Below are 20,975 nucleotides of genomic sequence, written 5' to 3'. Positions count from 1 at the left end.
TTATCTTAAAGGGATAGTTCACCCAAAAGTAAAAACTCTGTCATCATTACTCACCCTCATGTCGTTCCAAACCTGTAAGACTTCCGTTCATCTTCGGAAAACAAATGAAGATATTTGAATGAAATCTGAGAGCTTTCTGGTCCTGCAAATGCAGCTTACCCAACGACCACTTTGACGCTTCAAAAAGTTCATAAAGAGATCGTTCTGGAAGGGTAAAGGGTAGGCTACATATCATGCTTTTAAATTATTCATTTTTACATATCATACATTTGCGGTCTATATAAAGCATAACTGCAATGCTTGTGTCTGAATTCCTCATTATTATAGCTCCACAGGCCCCTTTTCTGATGTACGTCTGTGAGCGACTCCTTTTGGAGCGGCCCCTTTAAATGAAAAGGATATGTATCATACCCATTTCCATTGAAGTTGGAATCCTTGAAGTGCTTCGGGTCACTACATCCAACAACCGAACATTTTGACTTGCCCTCTCGTAACTTCTGCATCACTGAGCTTGGACTACAAAATCGGAGCGAAAAATAATAATGGTGGATTGCTCGAAGTGTTGGGCCCGTAGTCAATGTCCTTATTTGTCAGTTCCGCTGCAAATACTGTGATGTAATTGTTCAATAAACTTCATAGAGAACAGAAAAATCTGAACAGGTTGAAAAATAAGACCAAAACAGAATAAAAGGATATAAACGAAGCACCTGAAGAGAATAATTTCATCTTTTCTGTACTTATAAACACTCCAAATATACAAAAAAAAAATAATAATTATTTAAGGGCTAACAAAGTAGATTTTGCATGAGGTGAACAATAATCTTACAAAAGGAAAAACTATATCAACACTATTAATATCAAAATGTGTACGTCTCTCTGTTTATTTATGGAAAACTTCATCCTTAAAGGAAACATTCAACAATTTTACTGGTTCCCCAAAAGGGAGCTGGTGATGACTGTAGGCCTATAATAGGTCTCAAACAGGAAACAGGGCTCTGATGAAATTCCAGGACACTTTCGAGGTACGAACGTTTGTGTGTGAAATCAAGCGTCGCGTCTGATATCGTGTTCGTAGGCTATTAAGCATGACCTTGAGAGAGACGTTACGCCGTCGGAAAAAAGTGCACCGGTTTGCATCTTCTTTTTCGCGTCTCGTGTTGGTTGACACTGTTAGATAAGTCTGATTTAACATCTTTGCCGCTGCTATCAGTGGGAGCACACGCGGGGTCAGAGTTGGCATCAGCCTGTGACATCCATCACACGAGCTCGCCAAGGCTGCGCTGACAAATATCCACGATCAATAGCATCTGACAGGCCAACACGAGGTTATGGCCATCCCTGTCGACTTTATCTATTCTCTTTCAGGTCTGACAGATGTGGGGTAATTAATGGACTTCATTAATCAATCAAAGCCGTTGCTAAACTCCAAATTTAATGTGCGAACACAACGTTATTTACTCTGTGGGAAAGAAATAAAGTTCTTAAAGGGATAGCCCGCCCACAATTGAAAACGTTGTCCTATTTTATCCACTCTCACCTGTAGTATGACTTTTTTTTTTTTTCCGTGATATAAAAACACAGATATTTGTCTGAAAGCTCCACTTTTCCACAAAATAGCTAAGTGAGTGGTAACCACAGAGCTTTCAGTTGATATTATTTCAGTTTGTTAAACACTTTCATTTGGCTTCATGTGACCCATATACATGTCTTTGCTATGATTTAATTCATTGGGCTTTTTTTTTTTTTTTTTTTTTTTTTGGTATTTGACAGCCCCTGGTCACAAATAAACAGCTCAGACATTCTTCTAAACTTATTTTGTGCGCCACAGAAAAACTCAAGATTTTTGGATCAATAGGTGCGTGCATAAATAGGCCTAATAGCATTTCTTTTAATAGTTTAAAAAATAAATGACAGACATCAGATAAAAACCTTGTTTTATTTGCATATAAACTTGGCTAAAAGTCACAATGGATAAAAAAAGTCACAAAACATAAAGCATTTACAATATCAGAAATTACATAAATCCATTTTTTGTGTGTGTGTGTGTTCACAAGATTGTAGATCCACAGTGAAATATACAACACACATATTACAACTAAAAATTAAGTTGAGGATAAATGAAATGTTATGTCGTATACAGTTTCGAAACAAATGCGATGGAATTGCAAATCTATACGATAAACAATTGTTTGAAACTTTACAGACATTGACCGAATTTGTCTTTGTATATCTCCTGAGGCAGTCACATTGTAAATTTTCATCCACTTTTAAAACATAGTATCTTTATGATCTCAAAAATGTGCACAATCAGTCTAGTCTAAACTGTAATTATGACAAAACACCACAGCGATAATGCAAAATGAAATTCACAACACCCCATTTAAAAACGCTTTCATCTTTTGACACATACAGTGCCACTCTTTATGTTGAGAGTACAAAATGCTCGCATGTTGGTGTTTAATGACCCGGTAGATAAAGATGTCGTCTTGATTAGAAAAGAGCAAAGTCTGACTGCAGCAATAAATATCAGACCCAATGGACCCTTTGACATGAGTGAAGTATGAACTTACCCATTTAATCCAAAATTGAATACACCATGCAATAAGTTCATGACTTTAAATAACTTTATAACAATTTTATAAAGCACAATTAAATCAGACATGGTCAAGTATTGCTGACGCTTTTAGGAGTACCTTTATAATGCACTTTTTAAGATCCTGACCAATAAAAAAAAAGGAAAAACAGAAGGCAACTGATGCAAACAAATTACAAATATGAATTCACAAGTTCTTCTCCAACAATGCTCATTTAAATGGTGTCGGATTCAATCCGACTTTAAAAAATATTTCATTTCCATGCATTTTTAAATACAAGCAGTACAAAAAGACCATTCATTTTAAGTAAGGAAGATTTATTTAGAAAAAAGGAGGCGGGGCTTTAATGAGTCTCAGGAATTTCCTGGGTTGGGGAGATCAAATATGATTGGTGGATTGGTGGGCTGGAAGCTGACCGTACATGTGGAGGAGTTGATAAATGTTGTGTAGCCATCTGTCATTGTTCCATACCCTGAGAACGAGAAAATATTTGTATGAATTTATTTTGTGTGCATTTTAGTTAAAATATTTAAATGCTTGTTTACCCATTTAAACAATATTTTAATATATTTAGATTCAATGTTTTTAAATATGCTATACTAAAAAAATTATATATTCACACACAAACACACATATAAAATAATATATATTATTATAATATGTATTTAAAGAGAATTAAGCCCTCACCTTCATGGATTCCTCCATATGCGTGGAGTTTGGGTCGGACCCTCTTTTGTACAGTGTTGAGTAGTTCCACACAGCCTACTCTCTGAAGTTCTTTGGGGACCCAATCTCTGAACCCTGGACAAAGTCCAACATCACATCCTTAGTCGCGTCTCATCACATTTATGATGACTTTAAAATACAACAATCCATCTGCAGACACAAACTGATGTAAACATGCTCTACAGTTACATTCACATTTCTTCAATGCTTACCCAGAGGAGGCCCATGTGTCATAAGAATATCTACGTCTTCAGGGATCTGGTTCCACTTATCGAGGAGAGACTGGCCACGAGGTAAGTTAAAACCCCATCCATTAAACCACGGGGTCCTATGGGAGCAGACAAACGCATTTTACACACTTCATAAATGTCAAAATCATCATACACATGCCTGCATGCTGTTCTCACACACATACGCCAAAAAGTCGACAGTATTTGCTAAACTGATTTCAAAATAGACTAGTTGTTAGGTTGCATGAATCTGCAGCCATTATATATATATATATATATTTAATAATCCCTCTTTCTCTATTTAAATTTTTGACCATCATGATCTAACCCAAACAGTATCCAGATTACTTTTTCTTTAAAAGAAAAAAAAAAACATGAAAAATGCCTCATGAGTATTGCAGCATTAGATTTGAGGCCACGGCACAACTGAAGCTATTCATCTGAGCCTCCATCAGGGCGTCCAGCGGTTTGGAGTGGAGCAGAGGTCATCTGCAGAGGAGGCAGATTGATCAAGCTGTCAGCACCAATGAGCAGAAGCATGTTAATAAGAGTTTTATTTCCCCTCTGGGATGGGCCTGCTGACAGCCTGCGGTAACCCGGGCCAGACCTTTATTTACCACTCTCAGACCCAGTCTGATAAGGGCCAAGTGTCTGCGCCCAGCTAGACAAGGCTGTGCAAGGCCAGGGCTAAATGTAGGCCTTGGTAGAGAGGGCAGGAACTGACCCCGTGCTGATAAGCAGAGCTGGGTGATAGATGGAGACTGAGCAGACAAATGAGAGTAGGAAGCACTGCGGAGAGCAATGTCTGCAACTGCTCAACACCACTTCAGAAGCTGCACTACAGTGCAGAATTTCAACATTTCTTCAAAATGTTAAGATTTTTTTTTCTTTTAATTTAAGGAGAATTTGAAATCCTCAAATAATGTACTTTTAAAAAAATCTTATTACACGGCTGTGGAATTCTTGTTTCTGATTGGTCAATTGCACCATCCAACATTAAGTTAATCCCAGATAACAACTTCTCAAAACAGAAGTTTTTTTCTTTGCGGAAGTTTTGCATTTGGTGACCTAACAGAATATTAAAACTCAGTTCAGATCAATATTTTGTATACAGTTATTTAATGATAGCTACCATCCAATAGCTATCATGGACTCACTCTCTCGTTTCATACAAACTAGAGCCCGACCAATAAAGGATTTTGAAGGCCGATAACGATACAAATATTTTGGGGTTTTAAAATCCGATATATCGGCCGATATTTTATTTAGTTATTTATTTTTTTAAACTGGACATGATGGTCACAAATTTTGTCATACTTATTTGAGTTAAGAGAACTGATGGGGATCTTTTAATTGTTATTCAAGCAATGTATGTCTCGTGACCAACTCAACGAGTGTTGCCAACAGGAATGGTTTAAAGAGCTCTCTGGTGGACAAACAATACAACTCCAACACTCATGGTTCAAGCGTGTTTAGTCCATTTTATTTTATTTTTGAATTCCCAAAAATTCCCATCGTGCGGATTCCTATTGGAATGACTGGATTTCCCGCATGAAATTTTGCTGAGCAGCAGTAAATGTGAAAAAAACGTAACAATAGATACATATAATATATACTACTATTACTAGGGATGCGCACTAGTACTCTGAAGTGACACCAAGTTAGATAGGGGCTGATTACTAATTAATTTTTAATTATATAATTATAAAAGGCTCTTTTTAACACAATACACATTTAAAAAAAGTAATCTAAAAATGTAATTTAAAAAATGTGGTGAACTCGAAAATAGTGTGTGTTTATTATGATCATTATGATAACCTGCAAGAAGTGCAAAGAGCTTTGGTAAGAGCATAACTTATGAACTTTATCTTAACCCCCTGGGGTCGGCGCGATTTTCTCGCGTTTTTTTTTTTTTTCGTTTTTTTTTCGTATCAGTGCAAAATAGACTCAAATAACTGCCTATTTTTGTCAAACAGGTTTTTCTTCGGGTTTTTTTTTTCTCGCGTTTTTTTTTCCGTATCAGTGCAAAATAGACTCAAATAACTCTGCCTATTTTTGTCAAACAGGTAAGTGTTATAGATCATTCAAAACTGTTAAACGTCTTCTTTTATTTGTGTGCACTAATAATAAAAACAAAATGTTGTGTTTTCCGTAAAATAAAGAAATTAAACATGAGCGTTCTCCCTTCTCTCTCAATGTGAAGTTCATTCTGAAACGTGACAGAATATGACCTGTAACTCAGCAAATGCTTGTCACTGTGACATGAAACATGTCTTTACAAAGCTTGAAGTCTCCATTTTTAAATGATATAAATCATATTCGTAAATCAGTAATTCGTATGAAAGCAACGACATGTAGTTTCTCCAGGCCGAGCTGATTAGCGCTAATGTGACCACGCCCACACAAGCTGTACATATGCAAATGATCCACGCGGAGGAACGCAGAGCTGTTACCACCCTCATCACCTTTAAAAAAAAGAATCAGCGACTTCAGCAATCCTGCTCTGCTTTTCGTTGAGTTTGAAGATTGTGTTTGTGCTGTTTACCTTGGATTTACCTCAGAAGAATAATAAGAACATGATTTGATTATGAGAACGATTTTTAAGGTAAGACACTAACAGTAGCATGTAATTGTTACATAAACTTTACATTGTAAAAACCTGTGTTTACTGTTAAATACCGTGTTTGTTGATATCTGCTCACATGTAGATTTTATACTATGGTAAAAGTAATGTCATAGATTGGAGCGGCTCGATCGCTTCAGTAAATGTTATCTGCACAAGCTGAGAATTTGAGTCACTCACAGTGTGGGTTGAGGTTTTTACTCCAATCTCATTTTCGTAACATTGTAACGTATGGAAACGTTTGAAGTAACACATGATATGTTATAGTTTCTCTTGATATCAGCATGTTCATAGGCGGTTTTTTTTAAAGGGACCAAATGCCACTGATGAGTCCAGCTTAAACATTCACATGATTCTCTGTACATGAACATCGTAAAGTGAAAAATCAAACACCTTGGAGATGACAGTTATGTAGCCTACTATATTTTAGGAATGGCACAAAGGTGTGTGACTGACCAAGTCTCTGTCTTTAGATCAGTGTGTTTACTAATGTGCTTTTTTGTCATTTGTTGTGTCTTTTTGGATTATGTTGTGTTAAATAAATCCAAGCAACCATTTAAAAACATTCTTTTTTAAATCTCTCCTCATTCTTTGTGCAAGGCTCCTCATAATGATGGGACCTGAGAGCACCTGATAGGGCCATTCGGAGAGGGTCTTTGACTTTCTCAGGTGTGAAACACTCAATATTAATGGGTGGTTAACGCCTCCCCGCATAAAGCTTTCTTACACAAAACATGTCTTACAAATTTTAAACCAATATATTGTCTTATCTGAATGAGTAGTCAGGATGATTTTCACATAGTTTTGAAGCAAATATTCTAAGCCACGTGAAATGTCAGAAAAAAGCACAAATGTCAGAGCTTGTCAGAACACCTCCAGGGCCCAGAAAACACCTCAGACCCCAGAGGGTTACGAAATTTCTTAACTTCTTACATAAGTTTAGTAAATCTGGCTATGATACGACCTGATAGTTGAAATCTGAAGATTATAAAAACAGAAACATTAGGAAGGATGAGATTACAAATATTAATGAGTCTTAAAGAGCTTGATACTGCCACACTCACAGGCATGCATATATGCATGAGCACACATGCCCAGTTGTCCAGAGGTCATTTTACAACGAGCACTTGACAAAGTCGGAGCCTCTGAGAGGCAGGAGGTTAAGACTAGAGGGGGAAAAGGTTTTCACAGCATGTTCCCCGAGACCTGGATCTTTTTTCATTCACTGAATAATGTTGAAATAGACAAGGAACTAGGGCCCGGTCCTTTGTACCACCTCAAAATAACGAGAGAGAGAGAGAGAGAGAGAGAGAGAGAGAGAGAGAGAGAGAGAGAGAGAGAGAGAGAGAGAGAGAGAGAGAGAGAGAGAGAGAGAGAGCCCTGGAGCAGTGTATTGAAAACCAATTACAGAGAGAACGAAAAAGGTTTTAGAGGAAAAAAATAGAAACGTAGTCTGTCGCTTTAAAATAACTGCCAATTAAACTTAGAGACCCAGTTGAACCTTGCAAGGGAACAGTGTCTGTCAAATAACAAAGTTTTCCTGCATCTGCATGTTCCAGCATCTACTTCCAGCAAAATACCCCCAAAAGATAATTCAGAGTCATCTTTGTGTTAAACGAGAAAAGCATCAAATAGAGATTTCAAAAAGTAACTTTGGAAATAATTATACTTGGTTGAAATTGTATTTAATTTAGCATAAAAATTATTACACAAACTTTTTGCTACAACAGCCATTAGAGTGAGTAAATGTTGATGACAGAATATTAACTTTTTACACTACACCTTTAATGGGATTTTTGTTATACTTTTGTTTTTTATTACACAAAGCAATGCTATAGAAATAGAATCTAAGAAAATCAACAAAATGTCAATCATTGTTGGTCAGGACAAAACAATTACATGAAAAAAATAAAGCTTTTATTGTGTTATTTTGATATTATTTATATACCACTATATTATTTATTAGCTTTTATTAGTTTATTTTTCATTAAAGTTTAACTTGTGAGCTTTTGCCATTTAGGGCTAGTCTTTGATTTGTTTTAAGACAAATATTTAAACAAATATTCAAATACAAGCTGTCACTTTAGTACTCAAAACGTAAAAGCGCAGTCATTTATGGATTTGATACTACACGTCCATCATCACAGGCTGGGCTCATAGACTCGGCAGTATCCACTGTTTGTCTATCCATTAACGCTTCTTCATAGATTGGAGAGAATGGAGTTGATAGTGGTTGAAATAGAGGCTGAACACAGGAAATGGCTGCTGAGGTCTCAGTGTAAGTGTGTGTATGTAGACTTGTCCATGGATGATTGATGGAAAGGCAAATAAAGGCGAGTGGCTGCTTTCGAACCAGGCCTGTACCCTTGGGTACAATCTCTCAAACCCTGTAAGTTTTCCTGCAAACATACTCAGGCCCGTCTGCTTTAACTCGCACATCAACGTCAGAGTCCGAGTCGGGCTGGATACACATCAAGCTAGTCACAAATGTGATGTCATTACATCCTCACATAAATCCAAAAAAAGGAAGGCAGGATAAAAGAAATGTATTATTACAGGGCTCTCTGGAATACTCGATTGCTTTAATGCCTCTCATATCAATTTTGCGGTCTCTTTTTTTCTCAGTATAAATATCTCAATCAATATTTCATGTCCATTCATTATTTAAATAGCTGTATTATAAGTGAGATAATATACAGTCTGCTGGTTATTATCACAAAATAAATCACCTCTGCTTAACATTAATATAATACATTTAAAGATCGTAAAATAAATGTTAACTTTTTTTTTTTACTAATTTTAATGTGAAATTAGCTCCAAAATATTTGGGGGAATATATATATATATAAAATTTAAATTTATATATTTTAATTTATAGTTCACAGGAGTTCACGGGAACAGATTAAAGGTCACAAAATATACAACATCCCTGAGAAAGGAAATAGATTCACATTTGCCTGGTCCTTATAAATGGTGAGAAGGCATCTGTGTAAAAGGCTGAGGTATAGCGTCAGTGTTTTCACCAGTGTCTGCTGTCCACCAGTTCAGTTTATATATATATATATATATATATATATATTAGAATTAAATAGAATTGTATTTTTAATATTGAAAATAAATACCAAGAAAAGGAACAAAACATAGTTTTTTTTTAACAGAGAGAGTGAAAGCTTTTACCATCTGAAACTGTTCAGTACTGGGACACAAGTGTATTTTTGTGTCTGCGTGTGTGTTTGTTTTGGCTGCATCAGCACTTTGTTTTGATGAACTCTCAGTGACCTGGACACACTCCCACTGGCACACAGGAGCAGCCGTCTGAGCCTCAGTAACTAACACACACACACACTAATGCACAGGCCTGCCAGTCCTTCAAACATCTCACATGCAGAAAGGATAACTGAAATATTTATCTGCCCCTGACAGCAGGACAACAAAATAAGAGGGAGATCAGAGAAAGATGTGATTGTGAAAAGTAATGTTTGAGACTGTTATCAATGGTCAGGAGAGAAAAAGCACAGATGAACCCGGGACAAAAGAAAAACTAGAGCGTAGAGGAAATGAGACGGGATTTCCTGCGTGATTTTGTGATGGTACGATACAGCACACATCCCAAAGCAAGATTGACAGCAAATATATTTGAACATTAAACAATTAAAAAATAATAAATAAAAGGTTAGGTAACGATTAGCCAACAAAATAAAAAAATAACCTCACAAGACATACAGCCTGCCTCTTTCTCTTTCTCTCTCTCTCGTACCCTCCCATCAGCCACAGGTAGGCCGAGCAAAGGAGATGCCAGCTGTTAATTATCCCTGACAAATGACGCCACCTTCGGGCCAGGGGTCAGCTTACAACCAGTGACGTGAGCAGGTATCCAAAAAAAAACGTTACCTCTATAGAGGCTTCTGTTGATAGCTGAGAGGACCGGATGGACAGAGGTAATTTACGAACAGCATGCAAGTTCTGCGTTTCCTCCATGAAGGTCAATAACGAACGAAAAAATTGAAAACATGAGCAAGCTAGAAAAGTATAACAAGAATATGCTTCTGCAACTCAACGGGAAGAGTGTGGCACTGGCAACACCAAGGCCATGGGATTGAGTCACAGGGAGCATGTGGAAGCCATCATATTGTGGATAGATGAGTGTGAAAATCAGAAGAGAGATGAGAAGCATCAGACTGTTCTAGATTCTTTTCAACATCTTAATTCAGTCAATTCAATTCAGATGAGGCAATTAATATTCATTAGCAGGCCTTCAAGAGTCTAACACTACCCAGGTGCAGCACATGTTAACTCACATTAAGCTCTCAAGATGTTATTAACAAGCCTGTCAAATCTTACATCTCTACTAAAGCCAGTGTATTACATGATTTAACGCTTCATAAAATGTTTATATTTCTCATCCTTGCCGGTTGAAATGGAATATTTTAGAAAGGAGGCCAATTTACATGAGAAACCCAATACGGTGCCTTGACAGTTTAGAGCAAAGCACCAAACGCAGCCATTTGTAAAAAATACCTGCTTTATCCCAAATTCAGTTCTCTTTCATGTCTTATTGTCCTTGAATGGTAGCCTGGGAAAACCCAGACAACTTCCGGCAAATTTAGATTTGCTCTGAAAGTTAGTCTGGCAAAGAGCTCATTCAAGCCCATTTCCAATCCGTTGAAATCGAGGCACCAATCAGAAACGTTGGGGCGGGCTTTACACGATGACGACGGCGCTGGGATTTTGAAGCAGATTTTGTAGATTTTTTTGCAGATTTTTTGTTATTAAAAAGGATGAGATACATAGATATAGACCTGGATGCTAAAGGGCATTTGTGGATAAAAAGTATGTTTTAATTTTATTTAGAAAATGATTGATTTGGTCATATTGCCCACCCCTACTTTTGTTATTCACATGTAAATTGTACATACGTTCAATTTTAATATAAAATGTCCAACAGTTTTTACATACTTTACAGCTAACACAACAATTTGTTATGCTTCTGAGAAAGATTTTCATAAATCAAAAAATTCAATGTTTTAAACCCAAATAAATCCCTAAATGGATAAATTGCAAAAAAGGCTTTTTCCCAGTTTTTAATCAGTCTGACAGAAAAGGGAAAATAAATAATTGAATACAAATGTTTGGGGTTGACATTAAAATGATTATTAAAAAATAATTTCCAGCACTCATAGTAACAGAATGAAAACTCTATACCAATGCTTTTCCTCTGCATTACACGCATCACAAGCCATTTCAAAAAATGGTGGGGACATAATCAACCAAAGCAAAAATTGGTGGGGACACTTCCCAACTGAGAAAATCTCACACTTTATGTCTAATATCCGTATAAATGCAGATAAACAGCTAAATACTTCTATCATCCCTGATCATTCATTCACAAGCACACCATAATCAAAACACATTAGCACCGAGGATGAAGCCGTGATACGGTTTCTATGGCAGCAAGAGACACTCCCCCACGATCTATCGTAGCCTGGCCTTGCAAACACTCAACCAAGATGAACTCAGATCACATGACTTACGTCTGCCTTTCCTAAGAGGATTAGAGAGACTTTGATTTTCAAAAGCCAAACCACCGTCTAGCACAACAAGCTTACACGTTAATCAAACCAATCACAGCTGCAAGCTGGAATATATGCGACATGTATCGGTGTGGATATCAGGTCGTAACGCAAGTAGGATTACCAAACATGCCGTTATCAGGATAACGGTTGCCAAGCTATGCAAGATAGCCCCGCTTCTATTAGAAAGATCTGGTTAGGCATACGAAGGTGTATCGGATATTTGTCTGGTACGACACAGAGACTAATCAAGTCAAGGTCAATGTAGCGACGGGAGCACTGCCATGAAAGGGAATACGGATAAATAAACTGACATAAAACAGGCTCGTCGTCTACCTTGGGCCAGACGGGAGTCAAGCCTGACCGAGCACTTTGTAGGAAAGAAGAATGAAGCCATGTAAATGACCTCCTTGATAGCTGAGGCCCGGGGTCAGGCAGGTCAGAGCGGCTCACTGTGAGCATGCACTTGGAGGGGCGCACCGGGGTCGGCCTCACGTTTTGATCCTGGCTCCGAACAAAGCACCAGGATGTGTTGGAACAAAAAGCATTTCCTGCAGGAGAGGCTGGGAAAAGTATGACCAAAGAGCACCCCCACCAAGACCACCCATCAGAGATGTCTGGTTTCCCCACTTCTTGCCAAAATTAGCATTCTAATTCTGCCTGGCTGAAGATGGCAAGATATTTTAGATAGACTAAATATAGTTTCATGTTTGGTGTTTGAGCTCGCGAGACTTAAATCACAACGTGGTGGTTTAAACAGTGGGTTTCATTCACTAACCCTCTATGCATTTTTGTGTAACGTTTGTGAAACCACACATACAAAAGGTGGCTTTAGAAACAAATTTGTTAAGCCAATTAAAAAAAAAAACTATGTATACTCACACAGAATATATATATATATGACAATAATATCATAATATGCCAATGAGCTTTCAAATATTTATAATATTGATTCAGAATAATCTGGATTCATTAATTAAAATATAATTTATTATTTATTATTTTAGAAACAAAATAATTAAATGACTACAATAACACTAACTTAATTAACTTAAACATAAATAATATATACATCTAATAAAATAAAAATATCAGCCTGCAGTGCATTGATTAAAGCAAATGAGATTTATAATATTTACTCAGAATAATATTCATTAACATAGAATTAGGGGAAATTTGCAGAATTTTTTTTTTTTGCATGTTAACTTATTCTGTGCACAAACATGCATTTTTTATATATGAAATTATTAGTGAACGAAGACCAATTCATCTTCCACAAACAATCTGCAGAACCAGATACCAAGGACATGGTCACCAGAAAATGGATCATAATAAAAACCTCATTAAATTTGTACACATATTTTTATCTTAAAAAAAAAGAGGCAACTGTCATTCAATTTCAACTGACTTCTTCAGGGGCAGATTGATAAACTGCTTCTAGTAGTTGTCGACTATTGTGTCACTGCTACAAAGCTCTCCTTGCCGAACACTGCTAGGCATCTATTCACACCTGAAGTCTAACACAGCTTTGTTGGTCTCCCATCGGAGAGAGGGGCAGCCCAGTGGGTGAGGGGTTAACTGAGATAATGGTCTGCTTATCAGACACTGAGGTCTTTGCATTAAAGATGCCAATGTGTGATGACGGCTGTCTGTGTGTGGGTTAAGCGTATCAGAGGAAGAAAGATACAGTAGATGGAATGAAAGAGAGAGAGTGAATGTGCGTATGTGTGTAACACTATCTGTAGCGAGTGAGAACATGTCTCGTATCCAGCGGAGCAGAGAGTACAACGGTGTCTAGCATGACCCAGGTCTACAGAGGTCTCTCTGTAGACTATAAGTTGATCTTAACATAGAAGACAGCCATGAGAAATCATACAAGAGACATAAAAATTATTTGATTCCAATGAATCAAACACAAACTTCAATCTGTTACTTAACTAACGGACTTGACATCTTGACATATGTTGCATATGTTTAGTACATGCAGAGCACTGATTCTGATTTATGGAGCTTTATCAAAAAAATACATTCTACATTAGCCTTAAAAAAAGAAAGAAAATGTCATCTTGGAAAAATCTTTTTCCAAAAATTATTTTAGAAGTGGTTCTTAATAATTTTAGACCAAGAACCATATCTGATCAAATCAGATAAAAATATTTTTACGATAAAAATATATATATATATAAAAATAAAAAAAAATCCCAGTCCCGTGATGTACCATCTAGGAGTAACAATTCAAGATGAATTATCTTCAACATGAAATAACATTTGAAATTTTCGTAACATTATGTTTAGATGAGTGAAACAAGATATTCATATTCAATGTGTGGTGTAACTTAAAAAATATATACTATGGTAGTCAATGAGACCAGAAACTGTCTGGTTACTGATATTCTTCTTAATATCAGAAAATCAGCTGAATGGATTCGAAAATGGTAAAACTCAACTGTTTAACTCTGGGGGAGTTGTAAAATGAGCCTATTTCCAAAAAAGTGGAGTATCCCTTTAAGTGGCATTGTGACATTGGCCAAAAAAACAACATTTTGATGAACAAATCAAAAGACAAATCTTTTTTTCTTGGAATTTGTGTACAAATTAAGCGTTAAGAAAGGAAAAACCATTCATTGAGATTTCATGTTGACCTGAAACATGGAAATGTGCTTAACTATTGTACACAGTGATGCCTGAGAAAACGTAGAAGCCATTTACATGAAGTCTGATTCAAATGTTGGATACTTCACTAAATATTCTACTTGACAGATGTCGCAAACAAAAAGTAATAAACAGTTTGAAAAAAGTGATTTATAAATGCTTACCACGGAGTCCCGTATATCCTGAATCCTTTAATGGTGATCTCAGAGTCCTGCAAGTACACACAGTTTGTAAGGAGGGACTGAACGTCGTCAAAATCCTCAGGCCTCAGCTTGGACACTGAGGGGAAACGGTAGTAATCCTGCTTTACGAGTTCTGCCATAAAGTCTTTATCGAAGGTAAGTTCGTGATTTCCCGCGATGACAACTTTGTATTCATATGGTAGACTGCCTGTAAGAGGAGAGAGATAATGAGAATGACAGATTTTGGCAGAACAAAATTTTGCAGCATCGTGGACATATGACTTCAAATGCTTAGTGACATGTTGGACCAGGTACTTTAGTGACAGAATCTTAAAAAAAAGAAAAGATTATCAAAAGGCTTTGAATGAATGAATGAATTTATTTTATTTGATCAGGGACAATGCACAAAAAATCATTGATCTAAGAAAGAAGAGATGACATGTGCCAGGTTATAGCAAAAAATATGCTAATTTCCGCCTGCAGTCCCTGGACAGGTTGATGGTATACTTACAACAATTAAAAATTATATACAGAATTATAATACACAGTTGATTCGAACACAGAAGCATCACTTTACTCAACCGGAACCAACCGGAAGTGAATTTACAGCTCACTGTGGCTGCCAGTCATAGGCGAAAGCATGACTTTGATTTCAACAAATAAACAATGGTTTTGACCTCTGTAACCCTAAAGAACCTTGGTTTCATCCAAGTGAATTGTTGCCGAGGCCAACGAGACCAGACCGAAGGGCACCAATTAAAGCCAACAGATGGGTATTTTTCAATTTCCAATATTCAGTCAAAATTATGCAACATTAACGTCAGTTTTTGAATCAAAATTACAAAATATACAACACTGATGTACCTCAATCTTAAAACAGGGCACTTATTTGCAGTTAAAACAAATCCTCAAAAAACAGCACAGCTTTTAAGATTATAAATGAACTGTTTTGCTGAATGGCAATTCTGCCATTTCTGGTAGAAGTGACTTAAATGGTATCATTAATATTGACCTTTTGTTTGGGAGTTCGTGTTGTGACAGCAGGGGAAGTGCTTGTCAGCAAAGGTGACAGGACTGGTTTTGCGCACTTACCTAACCAGTCATTAAACTTCTTCACTTCAGATGGCAGGCCAAGCTCTGTAAAGTCGCCCGTGTGAAGCAACACGTCACCAAAGGGCATCTGGATTCCATCAGTCCTCGAGTGTGTGTCTGAGACGCAGACAAAACGCGTATGACCCACGGGCTTCGGCGCATCGTAAGGAAGTGGCTCTACCCTGTGGAAATTAAGAGTGTGTTTGTTTATTTGTTATATGTACAGATGACTTATCAGCGAATTAAGAACAGATGAAAGATACCAAAGAAAATTCAACTCATTCATTTTAAATGTCTATACAATTAAAGTCAATGGGGTCCAAAACAACTTTGGTCCCCATTGCCTTTCATTGTAAAGGTGAAAAAAAAAACACTTTCTTAAACAATTCTTAAAAACTCATACAGTTTTGCTATAAAATTCAAGGGTGAATTGAAAGTGTAACGGAACATCCCATTTTTGAGATTTTTATTTGTGAATCATGTTACCGTCTACTTGTTTTCCCAGCATTATTGCCATATATTGTGCTGATAAATTGCTCTATCCTGCACATCTGTACAAAAGTACATTGCATCGGGTTACATAATAGAATTTAACAACAAATGGATGTTTCTCGCACACTTAAGCTAAAAGCAATTCAATGGCACATGCATCCTGGTCGATCCCTTTTGCGTGTGCTGATGTGCCTTAATTGCATGGTACCATTAAAGCAGCAAAGGCTCGGCTAATCAGCATGCTCCATTCTTTAGGATCTGCACCGGGCCTCATTATGCCATCATCAGCATCAGTCAATAATCAGGTTTCTTTAGAGGTGAGCTCTGACCCTGGGGTCAAAGAGCTATTGTTAAAGAGCTAATCAACTCAACTAACCTTTGACCTTCCTCTGGTTAATAACAGTCTTACACTGTTTTAGCCCTAAGATCTCTATTATGATTACAAGAAATTTAGGCACAAATTCTGAAATATTTTTTTCTAAATGTATTGGTTTGATATATATATACACAACCTGAAATGTTTACATGTCTCTTGTTCTTGCGTTCAGTCTGAAAGACAGTTTATGTCTATAAACAAAGAACGAATTATTAACAAATAGCCAATTTGAAACTGGACTGGATTTATGCAGTGCCATTATCTTGTTACGTACCCCTCAAAAATATCATTAAAATGCCTAATCCGCAACAATATTAAGTTAAAAAGGTCACTTGAATTCATTACAACAGAAGTGAAGCCGCAGGAGCCTCTGATCACCTGGCGGGGTGAGATGAGACAAAAGGGGCCAGATGTCCTCTCTGTCAGCATTCTGTTCTGTCTTCAATCAATCAATTAAATCAATGTTTCAGTTACAGGAACACTGTACACAGACACTCACATGTGGACGTGGGGGGGCTGGAAGCGGCTCTGGTTGATGTTGTAGTGGGTGAAGGCCTGGGTCGGGTTGGAGCTGTACTCATCCACAGAGATGGTGACCTTCCCCTGCGAGGATATTCTGCGAGCCATGGCACCTCTGGTTGGGGCATGAGCAGGTCACAAAGGTACAGTGCAGATCTGGTGAGCAAGCATCCTTTAGTCCCAAGGCTTGGATCTGAGTCACCACGTACAGGGACACCAAGATGCAAAACGTTAATGATGCAAATCCAAATCCAAATTAAATAAGAAGGTACTGAGTACCAACAAAGTATTCAGTAATCTGTCCTCAATGCATGTTTAATATATAACTTATATAATATATTACTATTGAACATAAAAATAATTTCATGAAAATATAAAAAATACAAAGAATATGTTTTATGAATCTGCATTCCACAAGAAATTTCTATTTGTGAGAGAAGGCAAAAATCACGTTGCACCAAGAAACTGATGATTGAAACAATGTGAGCTGGAAGAAAAAAATAAAAAATAAAAAAATTCACGAAGGAACGCAATATTTTTGCTGGAAAAGAGAAAAGACTCAGGTTTTTGCAAGTGAAACACAAGAAGATTGCCATATATTTTTCCGATCCACCTATCTTATTTCTCTCCTTTTTTCCATCACCATATTCCTTTAGAGGCGTTGTATATTGTATATGTGTCATCTTAGTTTATGAAAAATCTCAACAAAAAATCTTTAAAAATATATAACGTTGACTCACGGTGTTACGGACGGCTGAAAAATTCTACTCACTGTGTTTCGGACAGGTAGAAGGAGTCATTTCTAATATGTAACGCATACATTTTAACAACTATTAGCTGGGTTAGTCATAAGCGAAAGAGGATGAGGCAAAGATGACATAAGATGAAATGACCATGAAGTGTCTATTTATAGAATTTGCGGAAACTGTCTAATGTCCGGAATACAATGAGTCTACGTTATATTAAGAATTTTTCATATCAATGCAAGCTAAATGTTTACTTCAGTATAAATTTTATGGTATATATAAGTAAAAATCTAAAAGTTCAGGAGTCCCAAAATTTATTGGAATGTACTTGAAAGAACCAGTAAGAAATAAAGAGTGGAATAACAGATAACATAAAATAGAGAAAAATATGTTACATTGTGCTATATATATGATCAATAGAAGAAGCATCATTGATAGCTGTGAGAGTTAAATAAAATAAAAACATTTTAAAATGTGTTTCTCTTGGCATTGTGGTCCTAAACATTCTGAGGGTGTATTTTGTAATTGATAATTCCCATCTAGCTGGATTTTATCCATTACATGACTTATTCTTCATAGTTTTTCCCTTGGTTGAGAACCTCAGCTCTGCGTCCTGTTGTTCCTGCATCATAGATTTCAAACTGTCAAATGCACCTTTCCCACAATGCTTTCCTTCCTTCTTTCTCCCATTGACTACAAAGACAAAAGCTCAATTCATTGTTTAAAACTGAATAATGGATATGAATCATGTTAAAATGCTTTGTATTTACATATCACAAAACATATTTTGTTTTGTAGACGGGGGGGAGAAACCTCCCTCATTGTTACCTGCATCCATTTATTTTGTTCAGCTGCACCGCCTCCTACACAGTCTCAGGCAGGCTAACCTTTTGCCATAAACTTGAACTTTGCTCACCCTCCCTGGAAGACTTGAGACCGGTCACATTAATAACACTTTGGGTGAGCTGGAAGCCTCGGACTCTGTAATTATCTGTCAACAAAAGCCAAGCTTCTAAACTGGCGTCAGACTGCACGAGGAAAGTCTATATTTCATTGTACTGTTAATGCAAAATCTGTTCTTCTTACTGAGGCAACTGAATCAAAAACGTTCACTCAGATAGCACAAATAACCCGTAAATAACATATAATTAGTGCACAAAGCAAGGCACGGGTAATCCTGAGCACATAATAGTCAATGAATATAACCGTTTTCCACATAATCGCTCTATTCAGATGCAGAGCTATGAACGTGAAAGAAACTTGACGGCGCGAAAATATTATAATGTATCACTGCGAAAATGTTATAATGTGTCCGCTGCGCTGGTTTACAAATGTATTTCGAGATAATTCTAAACGATTTCCCTCGAACATGACAACCAGCCACCTCTAACCCATTACCGCTTTGTGCCTCGCTATTTTTCCCCTAGCGATCTTCTTCAAAAGCGACTTGTGTGTAACGTTACCTTCTCTTTTGGCCCAGAACCGCTCGGGGGTTGTCCGCTGATGTGTCAAAGACGACGGTCATCGGGTAATTCGCAAGCCGTGAGGGGTTGAGGTCGCGGCGCGCAGGGCAGAACCTTCGACCCCCAGGGTCTCTCTCCAGCAGCACTCTCACTGAAATGCGACAGACGACGAGGAAGGAGGGAGACAGACGAGAGAGAACAGCCTCGACGTGGGAAGAGGGGGAGCCCGAGAGAGACGAGTGCAATGAACGACGCTGCCACTGGGGTCAGAGAGCACAGCAGAGAAGTCGAGAGGTAAAAAGACGGACAGCCATTGGGTTACACCTTTCACCGGAAGCGCACGCGATAGGTCAGACAGCCAATGAATTATCATTAAGGTAAAATCTTTATGTTTATATAAGCAAGAGCTGCTCCATATATCAATTTAGCTGTATGGTCTAGCACAGAGGTTTCCAAATATGCAGTTATAAAAAAGTTCAAATGTAGCCTATTTATAGAACATTTTTTTATATAATTAATATTGTTCCAAAACAGTTTTACATTGAATAGTGCCTTACTGTGTTAAAAAAAATTCACAGCCTTATAGTCACCGTGATATCAATTTAGACAATTCTTGTTTTAAGAAATATTGCAGCTTTCATTATAAATGATTTATCCATGCACATCATTATTATTTTTAAATTTCTGTGCCCTCGTATTAAAAAAAACATTACCTCTTGCAAAGAAATCTCTTTTCTGATGATGTGTTTACAGGCGCGAGGGCGGGACAACCTGTCACTCACATGACATCACAGCAACAGCAAACCTCAAACATCCAATCAAATAGATAGATAAAATCAAATCCCGTCCTACATTGTTTCTTGTTTGAGACGCCGTTTAAAGGGATAGTTCACTTTTTTTTTATGTTTTAGCTTACCTCAAGGGCATCCAAAATGTAGGTGTCTTTGTTTCCACAGTATTTTCAATTTTGATATTTTTCGGTCAAACTATTGTTGTCTATCAGTTATATAATGCAGGTTAAGTGGGTTCACCTCACAGAGATTTCGGAAGTTTTACCTTTTACTGTGAAGATCTAAACATATTTAAATATACAGGAAATCGCAATGGAAGACTTTCGATATATCTAAATATGTTTAGTGAAAGGTAAAACTTCCAAAATCTCTGTGTAAACAATGAGTGACTTACACGCTCAACCAATCACTTCCGGTGCACGTGCAGACCGTGCCGTCAGATCAGTTGGACATGGCTGTGGTTACACGAGGTAAAAACAGTATAAATACTGTTTGTTTTCTCACACAAACCGCTCATTTCGTGTCTTAGGCCATCAACGTGTACTTTTTAAATCGAGTCATTAAATCATGTTTAATTTGGACTTCTCTGTGTATGATCTTTGAGGTAGACCCCCTAAATCTGCATTATATGACTGATAGACAACAACGGTTTTACCGAAAAATATCAAAATTGAAAATACTGTGGAAACAAAGAAACCTACATCTTGGATGCTCTTGAGGTAAGCTAAAACATATCAAAAATTTATTTCAAAGTGAACTATCCCTTTAACTCACAGAAAAGACAATCACAACTTCTGTTTCATGCTGATTTTAAAAAATGTAAAAAACTTTTCTCATCTTTGCAGCTAATTTTTATCACTAATAAATCTGTATCAGTTCATAAAAGCAGGGCTGACATCTGGTTGATAAGGGAAACGGC

The 20,975-nt window shown here is 37.0% G+C and overlaps 1 protein-coding gene across 1 annotated transcript; it reads right to left on the bottom strand.

Annotated features, from left to right (window-relative positions):
• Positions 1–1,917: 1,917 nt before the first annotated feature.
• On the bottom strand, positions 1,918–19,544 carry mpped2 (metallophosphoesterase domain containing 2b). The gene is made up of 7 exons (XM_039648176.2): positions 19,266–19,544; positions 17,037–17,249; positions 15,670–15,851; positions 14,560–14,785; positions 3,533–3,648; positions 3,282–3,395; positions 1,918–3,066 (listed from the first exon to the last, which is right to left on the bottom strand). Exons 2-7 carry the CDS (start codon positions 17,162–17,164, stop codon positions 2,948–2,950), a joined length of 885 nt encoding a protein of 294 aa, XP_039504110.1. The 5' UTR covers positions 17,165–17,249; positions 19,266–19,544; the 3' UTR covers positions 1,918–2,947.
• Between the last annotated feature and the right edge of the window lie 1,431 nt (positions 19,545–20,975).

Source organism: Pimephales promelas, chromosome 25 (assembly GCF_988280905.1).
Source record: "Pimephales promelas chromosome 25, fPimPro1.hap1.1, whole genome shotgun sequence".
NCBI classification, from domain to species: domain Eukaryota; kingdom Metazoa; phylum Chordata; class Actinopteri; order Cypriniformes; family Leuciscidae; genus Pimephales; species Pimephales promelas.
Note: the sequence above shows the minus strand (reverse complement) of the source record. Positions and strands in the feature narration are given on the sequence as shown.